Here is a 20,309-nt window from a genome sequence, read left to right on the forward strand (position 1 = left end):
TATTCATTCCTTATCAATCCAGTTTTGAATAAAATACTAATGATCAATACTTCAACTGTTCATCTGATTTGATATTATTATTTTTTAGTAATAAAAAATAGTTTGAGATCTTAGCAAAATAAACTGCAATTTTATGGGAATAAATCTCTTTTAAAAATTAATTAAAAATCATACGCAAACTGCCGAATGATTGATTTAAGTGATAAATAGTTTGAAATCACTTAAGTAGGTATCGAGTTTAAGTTCTTGTCATTGCATAAAATCTTCGCTGGGAGACTCACCCACCACAATCAAGTATGTGACCCGTGTTGAGGAAACCGGATTATTTCCTAAATTAACGTAATTTCAAAATTGATCTTAAATGTCAGGATCAAAACTACAAAAGTTGCACAACAGATAAATCCGTCAAAATATTGAATATTTAAACAAAATAGAAAAACTCAATAAAAACAATAATGGAGAGAACATACCAAATTTACAAGTTTCAACAAAAATATTATCTACTCTTTGGGCAACATCAACGAATGATAACTTTATTATCAACAAAATATTGCAATAAATAAAATTACTTAGAATTCTCAAAATAGTACAAAGTGGAAGAATGAAGAAAATAAATGGGAGATAGAACTTTTTTTGGGATGATTTCAAGTGAAAGTATTTAGGCCTATTTATAGTTGAGCTTCAAGGACTAAACTTATAAATAACCTAATAGTTCAGGGACTAAAGATGATTTTTTTCATGTGCAAAAGTTGGTCACCTACTGTAAGCACCATTTTTTTAACCCACTGGGGTAACCCTGTTCTAGGCCCAGTGTTCGACCCGACCCAGGATCCGACCTGATCCAGACCCGGTTTCTGCTGCTGCCTATACCCTGTTGCTACACACCAACACGTCCACCATTCCCAACAGAGCATCCCTATACCTTGTGACCATACCCTGCCACCAACAGCAACAATAATCCAAAAAAAACAAACAATTCAATTTTTTTTCATTTAGCTTGTAAGGGTATATAACCCGAAGAAGATAACAATGTAAAGGAGGGGGATTTTTATCAATAAAAACGAAAAACAATTTTTTCAGCAATCCAAAAATTAGAATCGAAAGCAAAATATTCAAAGGTATTCTAGCTTTTCTTACATGATTTGTTTAATTGTTAATTTCTTGGAATGTAACCAAATTATAGTTTAGATTGTAATTTTGTTCTTTATTTTCATGTATTTTTACGGTTTCAAAAAAAATAAATAAAGGATAAGGGAGGGGTTAGAAACTTAGCTTGTTGTCGAGGTTCGACAAGTGTCAGCGGTGTAGTCCGAAGGTAAATCGGAGTTGGACTAGATCGGTTTAGGTTGAATGGCCACAACGTATGGTGTTCGTTCGTTGCTCGGTTATAGGTTGAAGAAACAAGATGGCTAAGAAGGATGAGGGGATGTCCTCATGTGTTCCCTACGTTGTGTGGGGGTCTAGGCCGGAGTGGAATGGCCACCCATATAGGGTGGTCGAAGCGCCTCTGACTCCGATGCATCAGAGGGTCGCCTGTCGTGATGGTCGCTACATGAGTATAGAGAAGAGGAAGATGATTGCTAGGGATTTGGGAGGATCGGGTATAATGTAAATTAGGGGAGAGATAATATATTTTATTTTATATTTTGGGGCAAGTCACGCTAAGGCCCCTGGATCTTTAGTGTGTTTTGCATTTAGGTCACTAAATTATGGTATAATTACCTATAGGTCCTTTAACTTTAGGAATCCCATTATATTCTGGTCACTAGTTTATGGGTAAATTGCTATGTGGTCCTTGTCTTTAGCAGATGTAATATTTTGGTTAACTGTTCGTGGGAAAATCTCCCTTATGTCCCTTCAAATTTAGCGTGTTTTGTGCTTTGGTCACCATTTCTTTTTATTTTATATGATTTGCGAATTGGATGCATGGGTTTGTATTATTTTAATTTAGTCCTACGTTGTATGTATTTTTTTAGATTGGCTACTGATATTTATGTTCTTTCATTTTAGTCCTATATATTTATGGTTTTATTATGATTCTGGTGCTCCTATTATATGATTTTCTTGTTTCATGGCATGATATTTGTTTTATTAATGTTTATGATCTCAAAATTATTTTACATTTATTTTGTCATGTTATGAATGAATCCATATGTATATTGTTTTATATTGTATCATTAAACATATTTTATGTATTAGATATTTATTTCACCTACATTATTATGTACTAGATATTTATTTCACTTACATTATATATATATATATATAATATTGCATGTACTGCCTTGTGTAAATATTATATTTTACATTTTAGTATATTTTATAATAAATAGTATGTTCTATGCTAAATATCATGTAATATATATATATATATAATATATATATATATATATATATTAAGTAAAATAAAGTTAAAGCACCTTAAATTGTTTTTAGTCCATATGTATATTTATAATTTTTCTTTAAATGATTCAATTTGCCATTTTAATTTAAATATATTTTATTTAGGCATTTGTATTTAATCATGACATTTTATTTCGCCTAAAAGCCTCACAATCATAACTCGACCGATTACATAATTGAATTAAGGGTAGTATTTATTTATTTTAAAATATTAAGAAGGGACGATCTTAAAGTAACTATATGTCATTTTCTGATGTTTTAAAATAAATAAATATCCCACTAGAAAAACCTAAAAAAATTGATTACATTTAAAATTAATTAAGTTTGAAGGGAAAGGAAATATTCGCTTATTTAAACTTATCGAGACAATTCGCCTAATTTTATTAGGGATTGAGTCTCAATATTTTTAAATAATTAAATATCCCTTATTTTTTTAATCATATAATTTGGATAAATTGGTTTAATTTCTTTCTTTGGTCGAATCAAATTATTTTAATCTCGAATTCTTGGGAAAATTATTATATTCTTTTTATTTCAGTTGGAAAGAGAAATATTCGCCCTAAAGTATTTTAGGGATTATTTTCTCTTCGATTGGAAATATTAGAATATTTTCCATTTCTCTTTAAAATTTCTCATTAAATAAAATTTGTATGGTTGAATTTGGAATAATGGGATCATAATTTAAATTTATATTCGAATTCTTAGATTTTCACTATTAGAAACAATTTATAATTGACGGGGTACCAATTTTGGGCGTTGTGGGGGTGCTTATCTTTTCTCGCACGTAATCGATCCCCGAACCCCTTTTTTATTACAAAAAAGAATGAATCTATGGTTACTTGTAGACTGTTTTATCTTTTAAAATGATTTTTCTTAAAAACTATTTTAAAAGAAAAATTTTAGGTATTCGACCTACCTAACTCAAAAGGTCGATGGCGACTCTTCACATTTCAAAACATTTTCAAAGAAAAACCCCCAAGTCGTACTAAGTTTTTCCTGCCCGGGCGAAAAACGGTGTCGACAGTTTGGAGACTCCACTAGGGACTTAGTGGATCAAGCCCCAAATCGATTATATATTATCTCTATAGTTGGAAATTGAGAATTCAGTTTTATTTAATTCACGATTCTTTTGATTTCTTTCAATTATTTTATTATTTTTATTTTATTTTATATACTTGTATATTAATGTTTGTATTTTATTTATTTTTAGATATTGAAATTTTGGATTCGTTTTAGCTCGATTTTAGTGTGGTTGTTTGTCAAAGGTTTGAGAATTTCTCCTTATACACAACGCGTGCATTACATAATAAAAGCTCTATACTCGAGCTCTTTCCCCTTTAAGTGAGAGTGAAAGTGACGTCTTCGTGAGAATTTATTCTCCGTGTCAGACTTATCAAGCAACTTTCGGGGTTCATATACCTTATGTCTTTGTGAGGATTTATTCTCCGTGTCAGACATAGGGAAATATGCCCTCTCGAATTGAACTCGATCTGCTTAAGCCTATAATGGGTGAGGATTGAGGGCCTGGCTCGCCCAAGGGGGAACCGACAAGGGCAATTCGAGTACCTTTACACCTAGAACCAAAACTCTACATATAGTAAACTGTAGAAACCCACCCAATCTGAGACCATGCTAAAACTCTGTCCATAGGTACCCAAATAAGTGTACACAATGGAGAAATGAACTCTAACCTTCATCTTTTAATTTATTCGATAGATTATTTTTGAATAAATGCATGTGAATTAGAAATTATGCAGTTAGGGTTTTAATTTCTTCTGTGTGTTTATTCACTGTATTTTAGGAAGCATATTGGTGGCTCATCTCATGCTTGGAATAACCTGGCTCATGAATGAGATAGGAAAGCTAAGATCCACAGTTGTTGTTATTTAGTTGGTTTGATGTATTGAACCATTTGTGTTCAATGAAATCATTTAAGATAGTTACTCTAAATTGACACTTTTTTTGCATGTATTGCATTTATTTATTTAAATGTTTTATGAATTCCTTATAAAAATCATCAAAATAATTTATGGAAGGTTACATGACAGTAATACCAAGATCACCCATATACATTTCTCTTCCACTCTCAATAGGAAAGAGGTTAGAAGTAATAGAGTAGTCCTAAGGAGAGTTAAGGGATCAAATACGAGATCAGATGGTCACGCTGCAACAGAGGATGAGAAGTCAATCATTAGACTCTCAAGAAGACATGTTGGGTCAGATAATTGGAGTATTGACTATATTGGTTGTCAATCGAGAAAAGGTTTCTACTGAAAGACATCAACAAATTGGCACATCAAGGTTGGTTGACCTCCTTTGGCATCCTATTTGGATAAGGGAAAAGATCTCGTGGTCACCGAGCATTTCAAAGGAAAAAATTAAGCAGTTAGAAGGGTCGATTGAGGTAATAAAAGCTGGTGAGGCGTCCCGTGAAAACTTAGATGCTAGAGAGCTAAGCTTAGTCCCCACCTTGGTCATTCCCCACGAGTTTAAGGTACCTGAGTTTGAAAAGTATAATGGTACCAGTTGTCCTTTAATCCATTTGAAAATATTCTGTAGAAAGATGGAGGGGTACTTCAATGACGATGATTTATTGATTCATTGCTTCTATGACAGTCTTACTAGACTGAAAATGGTGTGGTATAACCGCATGAGCAGCAGAGAACAAATTAAGTCGTGGGTCGATTTGGCCAATGCCTTCCTAGATCAATACAAATATGTCAAAGACTTGGCTCCAAATCGTCAAGATCTTCAGAAATTGAAGATGAAAGCTACAGAAAGCTTTAGAGAATACACTTTGAGATGAAGAGACATAGCATCTCAAGTTTAGCCTCTGATGCTAAAAAAGGAAATGTCACGTATGTTTCATAATACCCTTATGTACCCTTTGTTTGAGTTGTTACTTAAAGATTCAATGAATGATTTTGAAGATCTTGTGTCAAGTGGGGAACAAGTAGAATATGTAATTACAAAAGGGAATTTGAAGACTGCCTACGAAATATCAGCTATTCAAAAATCAAAATATAGTGGGGTGAATGAATGTCACGTCCAAAGCCCCCACAGTCGTAAAAGAGAGATGACAACTAGTCGCTCGGATCGCCCAAAGAAGATTCCTCGAATTAGAAAAACTTTGGAGGTGTTCACTGGAGGGAAGAACTTCTAACAATTTATTGTGACGTTGTCAAGAAGCAGGCGATCACCTTAGTTGAAGAAGACACATATCCCAGCTCATGAAAAAATGAAAGACAATTATGATTACTTCTTAAGTGTCCATCTAATTGTGGCATCATGAAGAGAATCCCTCAAGTTATTCAATAACATTATTGATTAGCGATACTAAAGCAAAACCATTCGAGATTAAGATTTTGGAACGAAGAGAGTCACGAGTACCCACATTAGGGCATTACCTAAACCAGATGTCATTAAGATCACAAGATTCAAACCAAACAGATATGGTGAATGACCCCTGTCGCTTGGAGTGCCATGGTCAAAAGATGAACACAAAAAGTGCTCACCTTGAGTTGAACCATTCATGTTGTAATTAGCCAAAGACTCTTGAGAAACAATTTTGATTGAAAATCGAGTCAAAGATGTGTAAGGGGCCCAGTCATCTACCTGACCGCAACAAGGATTCAAGGGATGAAACATTTCTTCTACAATCATGTTGAATAAATAAGACAAAAGATAGAATATGAGAGAGACATGATTGTTCCAGATGATTAGTCTGACCATCCTGATATTAGGGGTAAACTCCATACAAGAGTGATCAAGTGAACGAAGACCGAGAACTCTATTTTGAAGTTAAAAAATGATTACTTATAAACATTTCTACATATAAGAACCTCATGCAGTACATATAAATACATATCTATTGCATTCACATTTCATGCATCAAGGCATATTTTACAGATTTTCCAAGGAAATAAAAGAAAGAAAAGAAAAATCAGAATTCAAGCCTCAAATTGAAGGAATTACGTTAATAGTAGCAGAACCTCAAGAATTGAGGAACTCAATACACATAACAATCATCATTTTTGAAGTGGGGCATGTTACCAAGCTAATGTGTTTTTTTTTAACTACGTCTGATTTTCAGAAGTTTCTTGACGATTTTCAAATGAGTTTTTAAAGAAATTAAGTCTGATTTTTCATAAGTTTATTGATGATTTTTAAATGATCTTCAAAGAGACTAAATCTAATTTTCAGAAGTTTCTTGACGATTTTCAAATTAGTTTTTAAAGAAACTAAGTCTGATTTTCAGAAGTTTCTTAACGATTTTCAGAAGTTTCTTAACGATTTTCAAATGAGTTTTAAAGAAACTAAGTCTGATTTCAGAAGTTCTTGATGATTTTTAAAAGAACTTTCAAAGAAATTAAGCCTAATTTTTTGGGGTTTTCTTGATATTTTAAAATGAATTTGAAAAAGAAACAAAGCCTGGTTTTTAGGGGTTTCTCGATGTTTTCAAATGAATTTAAAAGGAGCTAAGCCTGATTTTTAGGGGTTTCTAGATGTTTTCAAATGAATTTGAAAGGAGCTAAGCCTAATTTTTAGGGGTTCCTTGACAATTTATTAGGGATTAAGTTTCGATATTTTTAAATAATTGAATATCCCTTATCTTTTCTAATCATATAATTTGGATAAATTGGTTTAATTTCTTTCTTTATTCGAATCAAATTATTTTAATCTCGAATTCTTGGGGAAATTATTATATTATTTTTATTTCAGTTGGAAAGAGAAATATTTGTCCTAAAGTATTTTAGGGATTATTTTCTCTTTGATTGAAAATATTAGAATATTTTTTATTTCTCCTTAGAATTTTCCGTTAAATAAAAATTGTATGGTTGAATTTGGAATAATGGGATCGTAATTTAAATTTATATTCAAATTCTTAGATTTTCACTATTATAGACAATTTATAATCGATGGGGTACCAATTTTGGGCGTTGTGGGGGTGCTTATCCTTCCCCATACGTAATCGATCCCTGAGCCCCTTTTTTTATTACAAAAAGAATGAATCTCTGGTTACACATAGACTGGTTTATCTTTCAAAATGATGTTTTCTTAAAAACTCTTTTAAAAGAAAAATTTTAGGTATTCAACCTGTCTAACTCAAAAGGTCGATGGTGACTCCTCACATTTCAAAACCTTCTCAAAGAAAAACCCCTAAGTCGTACTAAAATTTTCCCCGCCCGGGCGAAAAATGGTGTCAATACCTGCCAACTTCATAAACTTTTATAGCCATCTTATGTAGCAAAATCAAACTTGAATTTTTTTATTGGTAGCAAATTTAAATTCTTTGATGGCTACTCATTTTTGTTCAACACTTGTTGACTAATTAACTTGTAGCTTGTAAAAATACAAGCCACACGTAACAAATTTCCACCTTGGCTTGATATTTCCAAGCCTACTAAACTTCTTCAGCTCCTCAAATATGATGAAGCTATCTTTATGTAGTGCCTCTAATTATACTCACAAGCATCGTACACTTGAAGGTGTTTCAAGCTTTAAGATGTTAATCAAGTTCAAACAATGATTGAACTTGATTACTGTTACTACCTTGGTCATAATATCTACAAGATTTTCTGTTGTCGCAATCTTCTTATGTAAAATTTTTCATTCTTCAAAGATATTAAGCACAAAGTGATACCTCATGCCATAATGCTTAGTCCTTGAATGGTAGACTTGATTTTTTTGCTAAGTGAATAACACTCTGATTGTTACAATAGGGACTAATGTGACTTTGAACAACTCTCAAGTCCTACATCAACCCGTTAAGCCAAATTTTTTCCTTTACATCCTCTGAAATTGTCATATGCTTTGCCTCGGTAGTAGACGAAGCCACCGTAGACTATAAAGTAGACTTTCAACTCATTGGGGCTTTAGCAAGAGTAAATAAATACCCAGTAATTGATCGATGCTTATTTAAATCACCAGCATAGTTAGAATCAACATATCCAATCACCAACTGACCAAGTGCTTCATCTTGTACAAAAAAATAAAACAATATCCAAGGTTTGTTAGAGATACCGTAGAATCCATTTCACATCTTGTCAATTTCCTTTTCCAAGATCATGCATGTACCTGCTCACAACTCCAACTGCTTGAGATATGTCAGGTCGCGTATACACCATCACATACATCAAGCTCCCAATTGCATTAGTATATAGAGCTTTTGCCATATATTCTCGTTCTCCATTAGTTTTAAGAGATAATTGAGAACTAAGTTTCAAATAAGGAGCAAGTGGCATACTCACAAGCTTGGTTTTTTTATTCATGCCAACAACCCTTGCTTTTCTTGAATTTGCAAGGATTGCTCCCTAGCATGTCCTATACACATATGCCACAATTGGGTTTGGTCCAAATTATCGCCACCAGAAGTTACTGCAACTGCTCCAATAATTGTACTACATTGGTAGTAATACAAATTATTTTTCTGATGCCCTTCATCATCACAAGTGCGTCAGATGTGACTTTCAAAACTCCATCTCTCATAGTGACAACTGATCCTTTAGATTTCAATACTCCCAACAAGATTTTTCTTCAAATTGGGCGCGTACCAGAGATTAGTCAGAACTCTTGTTGATCCATCTTGATTATTTAATCGAATTGAACATATCTCAATAGTTTTACAGGCATTATTGTTGCCCATATAAACAACACTTCATTTAGTTATACTAAATCATATAAACACTCCCGATTAGGGGACATATGATAGGTGTAACCCGAGTCTAATATCCACTCATCTGAATAGAATATTGATAATAAAGCAACCAATGATATTTTAGAGTCATTGGCCTCATACTCTTCAACACATGCATATGGAATAACTTTTCCTTTCTTTTTCTACTTCGGATAATCTTTCTTCTAATAGTCTTTCTCACGCCAAAAGGCACATTCATCTTTTCCTAGTATGGACTTTGACTTTTATCTCCTTCTCCTTTTTGGCTTTTGGCTTTTTCAGCAACATTTTGCCACCATGGCCTCCGCTACTTCATACTTGCTCCCCTTCTTAGTTTTCTTTCTGAGCTCATAACTATACAAAATATCAGTTACATCTTTAAGGGTAACTTGACCCTTACCATAAAGTAATGTTGTCTCAAGGTGCTCAAATTCATTTGGAAGAGATGACGACAACATTAAAGCCAAATTTTCATCTTTTAAGGTTTTATTCATGCCCAATAAATCTGTCACTAATTCATTAAAGGCAATGATATGTTAATTCATACTGGTGTCTGGTTGATAATCAAATCTGAAAAATCTTTTCTTCATGTGGAGACGATTCTAAGAGTTTTTCTTTTGGAATTTTTCCTCCAATGTTTTTCACATCTTACTTGTAGAAGTCTCGTTCTTGTAGTCATACTTCTACTCCCTAGAAAGAAAATATTGAATCATGTTGCATGTCAAACGATTGATTGTTCCCCATTCTTTCTCCTCCATAAATGTGAGTTTTTCTTCCTCAATGGCGATGTCTAAACCTTGTTGGAATAAAATGTCTAACACCTCACCTTGTCAAATGCCAAAAATGATCGGATTCATCGAACAAATCCACCGAGAAGTTTGCATTTGACATCACCTTCCCATCGGTTTGGATAACGAGCTTGATGTTTCAACTTATCTATATTTTGTCATTTCAATGTCAACGAATAATATTCAATAGCACGAACTTAGTATTTTCAGTAACGAGACATCGGGATAATATCAACCGAAACTCTGATACCAATTATTGGGGAAACCGAGTTATTTCTCACATGAACGTAGTTTCAAAATTATTTTGAAATGTCAAGATCAAAACTACCAAAGTGGCACGGTGGACAAATCCGTCAAACTATTGAATATTGAAACAACATAGAAAAACTCAATAAAGAACACTAACAGAGAGAACACACCATTTACGAGATTCAACGAAAATATCGTCTATTCCTCTGACATCACCAACGAATGATATATTCACTATCAGCAAAATATTACAACAAATGGAATTCTTTAGAACTTCCAAAACATTTCAAAGTGGTAGAATGAAAAAAAAATGAGAGAGAACTTTTTTTGAGATGATTTCAAGTGAAAGTGTTTAGACCTATTTATAGTTGAGTTTCAAGGACTAAACTTATAAATTACCTAATAGTTCAAGGATCAAAGTTGAATTTTTCCATGTGCAAAAGTTGGCCACATGGCAACTTGAATTAACTTGTCAACTTTTGTAGTCAACTTGTGTAGCAAAATCAAACTTGAATTTTTTAGTGGTAGCAAATTTGACCAACACTTGTTGACTAATTAACTTTTAGATCGTAAAAATACATGCCACACATAACAACCCAAGTCGGTCCGGATTAGTCAAGGTGAAATATTGGGAACTGGAAGGGCAACCGAAAAAATCACACAGAAGCTCTGATTCATCTTTGTAGTAGCTCGTAAAAATACAAGTCACACATAATAATTTGGGTCAGTCCGAATTAGTTAAGGCAAAATCTTAGGATCCAAAATGACAAACAAAATCACACGGAAGCTCTGGATCATCTTTATAGAACAACATGACTGTTATAAAGTAATGGTCTTCTCAAAATTGCTGCTTTTAAGCTACCAAACACGATCCATCTTTACACGGCGTGTATTTCATCGGCCGATTGAACCTCCTGCAAATGAGGTGAAGGGAGTTAATATATTCAATAACAAGGGATAGTTTGCAGAAACTATTACTGACAATTGTCTCAAGCATAGGGGTGAACAATGTATGCATAGGCAGACAAATTAGAAAATCATGTAAATGAATCTGAAGTATTAATAGATACCAAGCAATTCAATTTAATTTACTAGCACTTTGCACTTGAAAGTAACAAACGATTCACAAAATGCTAATAGCAGATATTATACGGTAATAATACATTAAAGTGATTAAAATAAATAATTTGAAATTTGAATAATTATATTTAATTTTTTTTATTAAAATAGATAGTTGATTGATAAATAGTATATTTTACATTAATATTAAAGTGGCTATGTGTAATTAAAACATAATACGTGTTAGGCCTGTAAATGAACTGAATGTTCAGCGAACCGTTCGTGAACCGTGCGGCGGGAAGTTTGTTTTTGTGCGTTTATTTATTAAATGAACGAACATGAACAAGATTTTGTGTTCGTTTAATTAAATGAACGAACATGAACATAGGTCTCGTTCGTTCATTTACGTTCGTGAAAGTTCGGTTATGTTCGTATGGTTATGTTCGTTTATGTTCATTCGGTTATGTTCGTTTATGTTCATTCATTTATGTTTAACTCAATCTTCTTAAATCAATTTGGTAACCGATTTGTAAGTATCTTAAAAATATTAATTAATCTGATATTCTGATGACTAACTCCATAATTAACCCAATTTTAATTGGAGATTAAATCAAATATGTTAACCCGTGAGGCACCTCGCACATATATTCATTTTCCCCTTTTTTTTCTCAAACCCTAGTATTCACTGGAAAGTGGAGATGATCGTTGAAAACGTCAAAACAAGTTATATTATAGTGCAATCTGAAGTTTTACATGTCTGTTTTAATCTCTTTCTCTGTTTTATTTGGCTTAATAATTGATATGTAAAGTTATTGCGGGTATCTTCACATCTAAAATTCAAGAAAACATCATACTTCTTTCTAGAAATAGATGGGAAGATAAAGGTAACAATCAGAAATATATGAGCATCAGTAAAGAGAAAAATATATAGAATTTGCCAGAAAACAAAACAAAAGTTTCTATGCAATTTCTGAAAAAGAGTGTAATAGCGGAAGTAATGGGTTTTCCAGGAAGAACCTATTAATAAGTAGAAAATACACTTTGACAATGAACTTTTATTTTCATAGTTCTTGTGTGACCTTTAGTTGAGGAGTAGACTTTAGGTACGTTAAAATTTTGAATGGTGATTTAGCAATAATATCAGTTACGATATGTAGTATCGAAGGGATTTCGGATCTATGTTATTGCCTAGTAGTCCAATTTATACCATTCGAAATCTTCATGTTGTTAAATTTTCTACTCTATCAACGGAAAAGACCATTATTAACAAACCTCAGTAAAGTCTGACATTAATGTCACAAAACTTTTAGCCGGTGAATTTATTAGAATAAAGTAGTGGAAAATAATTGTTCATATGTAATCATGGACTACTAAGATAAATGTTGTAGCGTTAAATTAAAGTCGTGTGAATCATTTAATATCTTTAGAAGATCGATTGAAATATTTGATATCTTTAAACATTTCATCACTGCTAATTAGCTCTTACGCTATTTATCACTGTAAATTTGGTTGATTTGTATTGTAGACTATTTTTCATGAAAGAACAATGGAAAGTAGGGTCTCTAATGTTTATGTTCGTGTTCATTTATGTTCGTATTCGTTTATGTTCGTTTATTTATTAAATGAACGAACATGAACAAGTTATATTCTTTAATAAACAAACATAAACAAAAAAAAAATTGTTCGTTTATTTATTAAATGAACGGACATTAACATACATTCGTTCGTATATGTTCGATTCGTTTACATGCCAAATACGTGTAAATAAAACATAATATTTTTTTCCAATATCACGTGCCCACGTTTAATTTAAGAGTGTTCCTTCCAAAGACTAATGATGCATTTTCTATCGTGTCAGTTTTTGGATGCTTTTATGGGAATGTCTCTCTCCTATCTTCTTTAGGTATTTACCAATTTCTATCAATTTTCATGATTAAAAATTATATTTAAAAAGATTTATATTTTACTTATCCCATAATAAAAATATTAATTTCTATCAATTTGGACAAAAATACACTACAATAAAAGAATTATTCCAAAATCATCCATTCTAAGTTTAAAGTTCTTTAAACGGTAAGTTATAATAAATGAAAGGATTTTAATTCACTGTTGACTTATATTCTAAAATGTTATGATATTAAGTTATAATTACATATATAAAAATTTAATAATTATTTTAAATTCTTGCTAATATGATGTATACAATAAAATATTTTTTATATTATATTTTTATTAATTTTATCAAATAAGAATATAACATGAATAAAAAAATTCAAACATGTAGGGTAAATAAAATAAAAGTGTAACATAAATAAATAAAAAAATATAACACCTAAAATATATTTTCATCATATTTCATCATAATAAATATATATATATTTCTTGTATATCTCTTAATATCTTGATACCTTAAAATAAATATAAATATATTATTTATATTAATATAAATAGATTAATATACTTTCGAAGAAATAAAAAATAAAAATAATAGAAGATATATATTAAATTGTAATAAAAATAATAAATTTTCTATGAACAAGAGCCTAAGAGTCATCAGTTTCAGAAATGGAATCATGAGGAGATAAAATCTTTAAAATATTAAAGGTGATGGATCAAATCAATAAATTGTTTTTATTGCTCCTATTAATTCATTGATTTACAGACCCAATGAGGTTGGAATTACGTGATAAAACCCACTTTCAATTGACATGAAAATGATATTTTTGTTTTCTAGATTATTTATGCGAAGAGTGGCGAATTTCCCAATAAATTATCGATATAAACTTTATTTCTATGTAAGACACCAGTTGAATTTTATTTTTTGATTTAACATTTTTTAGCAGAAATCCTGATGTGGAGCCATGTGGCAGAAGAAACGTCCATGCACCGCTCCTTATGCTGACGTGGCGTTAAGCTGGATAAAGTGTGGTTCATGGGTCGTGTCTTTGCTTTAATTCTGACACTCGTCAAAATGACGCGATGCATGGGCCGCGCCTTTCATAATTTTATCCGAACTTTTGCCTTTAAATCATTTCCTCTCGACTATAAATAACCCTCTCCCCCTAAACTTTCACACAACAACCTCTCAACCAAAAAGATCAAACAATAATCCTCTCAGCCCATAAATATCACCTGACAATCCTCTTATCTTTGATTCAGAAGTTTGTTCGATCTTTCGTTGTAAGGTAATTTTTTTATAATATTTTTTATAATTATATATGATTATTTGAAAAAAATATTGTACTAATTGTTTTCAATTAATTTTTGTGATTGTAAAATTGGAAAGCGGAAGCATATGTCGAAATATTTTTGACGATACGGTAATAATATAAAATTATATTATTTAAATTATTTACGTTTATGTGTAAAAAAAATTATTGCGTTATATTTTAATTTATATATTATTTATTTAATTAGGCTTGTTTCAGGTTTTTTTACAGATATAAGATTGTCTCACTTTCAAACTCTAAAAATGACGTGTATTTCAGCTATTGTTTATTATGATGGAGAAATTTGGGAAGATGAAACTGGCGTTGTTTTCATATCAAATCATTATGTTAAAATATCCTTCAAGAGAAACATAACTCTTGAGGAGCTGATAACGAAGATTTTAAAGAATGTTCATGTTGGAAGTACTAGAAGAATGTCGTCGCTTTTGTACAAATTTCCAACATCATTATTTTCGTTAACTTATAAAGCGTTCGAACTATCGAAAAATGATGATGTTGAAATGATGGCTGCTCGAAATCATTATTCAGACGCTGATACGGAGATGTATGCAAAGTTTGTTGAAGTGTGTGTTGTTCGGGGTCTGCATTAAGCTCTCACTATGGGCTGGATGAACAAGCTGATCAAGTTGAAAGCCCGACTACAGTAATGTGTAATGATTTTAATGTCACAATGGGAAATCCACATCATGGTGTCGTCCAAACAACTTCAATGGGGAGACATTCATCAGCAACTCCTTACGATATGTACCGAGGTGAGTCCACGAACAATCCGTATGGCAACATCGCGTCTAGTTCAAGAGGAAGATATTCATCTGCCAATTTCTTTGACCTTAATATGGAGATGCCCTCGACGCAACAATCTGTGCAATTTCCATTTGACACGATGACTTCAAGCTCCAAGGGGAGGCATTCTACTGCGAGCTTTTTCGATCTCAATGTTGATATGCCTTCTAGTTCAAGGGGAAGTCATGCAAGTAGTAGGTTCTTCAACCTAAATGTGGAGAGCATAGAGGAACCATCATCTTCACCAGAAGAACCACTTCGTGAGCTAGGTGTGGATGGTGTTGAGAATGGACTATTCATTCACCCAGAATCACCGCAATTCAACTCCGATGATGATGATGAAGTTCCCACAAATGTGGCACAAACTGAACGTCCAACACACATGTATGAAGCTGACTATGTTACAATGTACGGGCCAGAATTTGAGGATATTCCTAATCTCGGTGACTATGAATTTTACTCATCAATAAATAATGGTGAGTTATCTTTAAGCATGGAGTTTTCTTTAAGCATGGAGTTTTCAAGCAAAGAAGAAACGATGATGGCTATAAAAAATTACAATATCCATAATTATGTTCAACCCAGAGTCGACCGTTCTACGACATAAAAGTATGTATGCCACTGTGTCCGACGTGAAAATAGATGCAATTGGATGGTTCGCATATCGAAGAGGAATAGGAAAAACAATAGATGAGAATTAACGGTATACAACGGTCCTCACATATGTTGTGCTGGAGGGATTAACTAAGATCATCCCAACTTAGACTCTGAAGTGATCTGCCAAGCCATCATGCCAGTGGTAAAAGCAATCTCACATATAGTTATTACTGTGTTGATTTCAACTATACAATCGCAGTATGAGTATTCCGCCTCATACAAAAAAGTATGGAAGGCAAAACAGAATGTCATTAAAAAACTTCAAGGCGAATGGGATGTATCTTACAACGAACTTCCAAGTTGGTTTAGGGTGGTGTGGAGGTTGAATCCTGGGATAATTGTGAACTTCGAAACCTGCCATGCATACCATAATGATCGAGTTCTTCGCGATCGATGTCAATTTTACTAGATTTTTTGGACTTACCCACAATGCATTAATGCTGTCAAATACTGCAAGCCTGTGGTCCAGATCGACGAGACTTTCTTGTATAGAAAATACAAGAAAGTTTTACTATTGATAATTGTCCAAGATGGTAATCGAAACATTCTTCCAGTTGCTTTTACCCTTGTTGAAGGAGAAGATACATATTCTTGGGCTTTTTTCCTCTGAAACTTACGTTCATATGTTATCACGAGGGGAAAAATTTGTGTCATTTCAGATCGCGGAGCTAGGATCAAAGCAGCAATGGAGTTTTTGGGTCCAATGTGGCAACTACCCTTTGTCCAACATATGTACTGCATCTGACACATTGATGTGAACTACCATGGAAGGTTCAAGAAGAATGATGACCGCCAATTACTTGTGCGTATGGGTAAATGAAACTGTTGTAGTTTTTTTTCTTTCGATTATTTTCAATTTTTAAAGAAATAAAGTTAGTAAGTACTACATTTTATGCTCATGTTACGAACTACTACCTCAAACATTTGAATCCATGCTTCAAGAATTACATGCGAAGAACGAGGAAGGATATGCATCAGCCTCATCAATAAAGAAATATGGACAAATGCATATGATGGTGGATATCGATATGGACATATGACGACCAACTTGGCTGAGACAATCAATTCGACCTTAAAAGGTGCACGTCACTTACCTATAACGGCTTTGGTAAAAACTATATATTTTCGTTTGGGGGCGCTTTTTATGAAGCTCGGGGGACAAGCTCAAACATGGATACAAGGCGGTCATGTCTATCACCCTAGATTAGTTATAGATCTACAAAAAAAATGTTGCATCAAATGGAATGTCTGTAACAAGCTTCTCTAGAACGCATGATTTGTTTCGTGTCACAGAGTTGTCGTGACCTCTTCAAGGGATTGAAGTTAACTCGTTAAGAGTAAATCTATGACACGGATGGTGCGATTGCGAGTTTTTTCAAGCTCTGAAGTATCCATGCTCTCATGTGATAGCAACTTGCTCGCATACCCGTCAAGACTATAACCGTTTTGTGGATCCCATATACCTACTATCAGAAGTGTTTTAAGGTATACGAATTTGAGTTCCCCCTTAAGTAATGAGAAAGACCCTAATGAGGTTTAGAATTGAGTTCCGATTGTACCAGATCCGACTTTATTGAGGGACCGTGGTCGGCCAAAATCCACTCAAATTCATTGTAATATGGATATTCGAGAAAGATCTAGGCACGACAAAAAAATGTGGGCATTGTAGAAACTCAGGACACACTAGAAGAACATGTCCACTTCTTTTGTCATCAAGTAACCATCGATGAGGAATTGATGTAGTTGTTGTTTATCGAATAATAGTTTAGACGAGTTTAATTCATATTTACTTAAAGTTAATATCATTTAATAACCACTAATTAATTAAAAAAAACAATACAAGAAAACGGGATTCGACTTTGGCGTTATATGTGATTATAATAAAAGAGATAATAAGTGACAAACTTAAGAAAGTTATCGAACACAATTATTAAATGGTAAATAATAAAAAAAAGTACAATAAAGAAAATCCAATAAACAAGTAAATGCAAATATAATAAAATATCAAAAATTATCGATGTCTACGGTGCGAATGTGTTCTGTAGTGCGGTGGTTGTCTGTCTCGAGGAAGAGTTCTTCATATAACTGGTTCTTACTCCTCACTGTCATCATCATCACCACCATCATCATTGTCTTCGTCATCACGAGTATATACATTTTGTTTATGAGAAACTGATGACGGTGTAGCACCTCTGTAGAATAAGGACCCTGGAGGTGTATGACTGACTATCCCACCGCTCATAGAAAACTAGGAAAACTCAGAAAACACATACATCGATGAGTGAGAAAACTGTACAAGAGATGTCTGTGCGGCGACCATCGGTGGTGAGGCTGCACCCGCCAAATAACCAGTATATGAACCCTAAGTCAGATCTACAAATATAAAACCATAATATCCTCTAGGAGGGGTCACATAACTCTGTGACGGTGGAGGCGGTGGCAACTGGTAAGGGAAAGGCAGTGGCAGCATCAGATATGGTTGCGAAGTGTACGTCGTTACAGATGGTGATTGTTGTGAAGGTTCTGGTGGTGTAGCTGAAGACGAACCGGAAGCACCTACTCTCCGTCCACGAGTTGGGGGATTATGGGGTTGTGACGGTGCACGTCTCTATCGGCGTCGATGAATGCTCCCTCCTCGTGCATCCTCGAAAAACAGAAACGGTATCCCATTACTATTGAACCACTCATAATACCCATCTGCAACCGTCAAATCGTCAACGTAAATGGGTTCTCTATGGGGAATGCGCCGATGTCGATCTTCCCATATCAAGACTCACTCATAATGTTTCACTAGCCAATCTATATCTGTCTTGCCTCGTTGATCTGTGTTATACAATTAGTCCATATTTCTAGGTGCTTCCAGAATTGGTTGTAAAAAACCAAATTACCGGAGCAAGCGATCAGTGAGGTGCCACTCGACAATCGCATAACAAATCAGAGGGACCACCGCCATCCAAACATCAAACGGGCCCCTTAACTCAGGTGGGATGCACATCCTCATATCATCCTTACAATAAGGAGCCCATTCAAACTAAAACAAATATATATAATTCTTATCAAAATAATAATCTAATTATATAAGTATAATACAAAATAGATTTTCAAACATTAAAATACATACATTTGTGTCAACCTTCTGATCGATTAGTAACCTGATTATTTCTAATTCATCAAGTAGATTCGATGATTTTTCCTGTCAATTGACCACGTATTCAAGGAAATAATTTTTATTATACATTGGATAAAATGATTAATATACGAAATCAATTTTGTAATTACCTCAATATTAGCAGGAATACGAACGGCTTCTTCACAACAAGATATAAAAAGGGCAAGCGATATCATGCCCAAGACTGCAGCAGAAGGAAACATCCGCCGATAGCATTTTTCCTGTAGTCAGTCGCTCGACACATTTTCCTATACAGGAATGCCAAAACTATCGAGCCCTAACTCAGTGATCCGGCCAGATAAAAATCGCCAAGATGCCGCAACCACATACAGTGAACTTGGTTGCGCGATTTTTTCGGCATCAGCAACCCTCCTATCAGCTGCAGTATGCATGCCCGTGCATACTTTTTAACTTGATCCTCTGAGGCGTCCTCACTTAAATTCTGAAAATTTGCATCCAACCAATTTAACGGTATCCGACCACAGTTAAAATTTCGCAGGACACCTACTAGATAATCCTGACACAAATAGTCCAGTTACCTTGCGCTATCCCTGAAATCACATCTCCATCCACCGGAAGCCCCAAGTGCATGGAAACGTCCTCAAGCGTAATCGTGCACTCTCCGCACGGAAGATGGAATGTGTGAGTCTCCGTTCTCCACCGCTCCACTAATGCAGAAATCAGGTTTGATTCTATCCTACAATGGCTTTCATTTCTAGCTATGTGACCGAATCCAGCCTCGACTAAATACGGTCAGACACAGGTTGGTATCGCTAACTTAAGGTTCCGAATAAAATGATCTAAATACGGTCGCTCTCCTAAAAATATTAATAATTGCAAAAATTAATTTATAAACTAATAATAAAAAATTAAATAAATAAATTATTTCTAATAATTTAAATTAAATTAAAATGTAAAAATGTTACCATATCAACAAAATGTCGAGATATATGATTTACATTTAAACGAAGCAAATCGCCTTCCATTTTAAAACTGTAAAAAAATAATTAAATAAAATATAAATAATTAAATAAAATACTAACAAAATATTAAATATAATAAAATACTAACAAAATATTAAATATAATAAAATATACCTTGAGAGGATTTGAGAAAAGTTGAGAGGATTTGGTGTGATGAAATGATTAAAATTTGAGGTATTTATAGGGTAGGATAGGGGTGTGAACGATCGGGTGGTTGCTGAAATTAAAGCAAAGGTGCGGCCCATGCATCGTGTTATTCTAACGCGTGACAGACTGTTAGGAAGACGTGACTCATGCACCGTGCCATACCCT

At 33.5% G+C, this 20,309-nt stretch overlaps 1 protein-coding gene across 1 annotated transcript; it reads right to left on the reverse strand.

Annotated features, from left to right (window-relative positions):
* Nucleotides 1-17,877: 17,877 nt before the first annotated feature.
* LOC120144812 (serine/threonine-protein phosphatase 7 long form homolog) lies at nt 17,878-19,551 on the reverse strand. Its single transcript, XM_039158775.1, has 3 exons — nt 19,125-19,551; nt 18,967-19,038; nt 17,878-18,876 (listed from the first exon to the last, which is right to left on the reverse strand). The coding sequence occupies exons 1-3, from the start codon at nt 19,215-19,217 to the stop codon at nt 18,730-18,732; spliced, it is 312 nt and encodes a 103-aa protein (XP_039014706.1). The 5' UTR covers nt 19,218-19,551; the 3' UTR covers nt 17,878-18,729.
* Nucleotides 19,552-20,309: the final 758 nt, after the last annotated feature.

The sequence above is a fragment of the Hibiscus syriacus genome, unplaced genomic scaffold (assembly GCF_006381635.1).
Source record: "Hibiscus syriacus cultivar Baekdansim isolate YM2019G1 unplaced genomic scaffold, ASM638163v2 tig00110890_pilon, whole genome shotgun sequence".
In the NCBI taxonomy this organism is placed as follows: domain Eukaryota; kingdom Viridiplantae; phylum Streptophyta; class Magnoliopsida; order Malvales; family Malvaceae; genus Hibiscus; species Hibiscus syriacus.

Coding starts and splice junctions, on each gene's coding strand:
- LOC120144812 (XM_039158775.1), bottom strand. CDS start 19,217: ATGTTTCCTTCTGCTGCAGTCTTGGGCATGATATCGCTTGCCCTTTTT. Junction 19,039..19,124: donor GTATTCCTGCTAATATTGAG/GTAATTACAAAA, acceptor GTCAATTGACAG/GAAAAATCATCGAATCTACT. Junction 18,877..18,966: donor ATCAGAAGGTTGACACAAAT/GTATGTATTTTA, acceptor TATTTGTTTTAG/TTTGAATGGGCTCCTTATTG.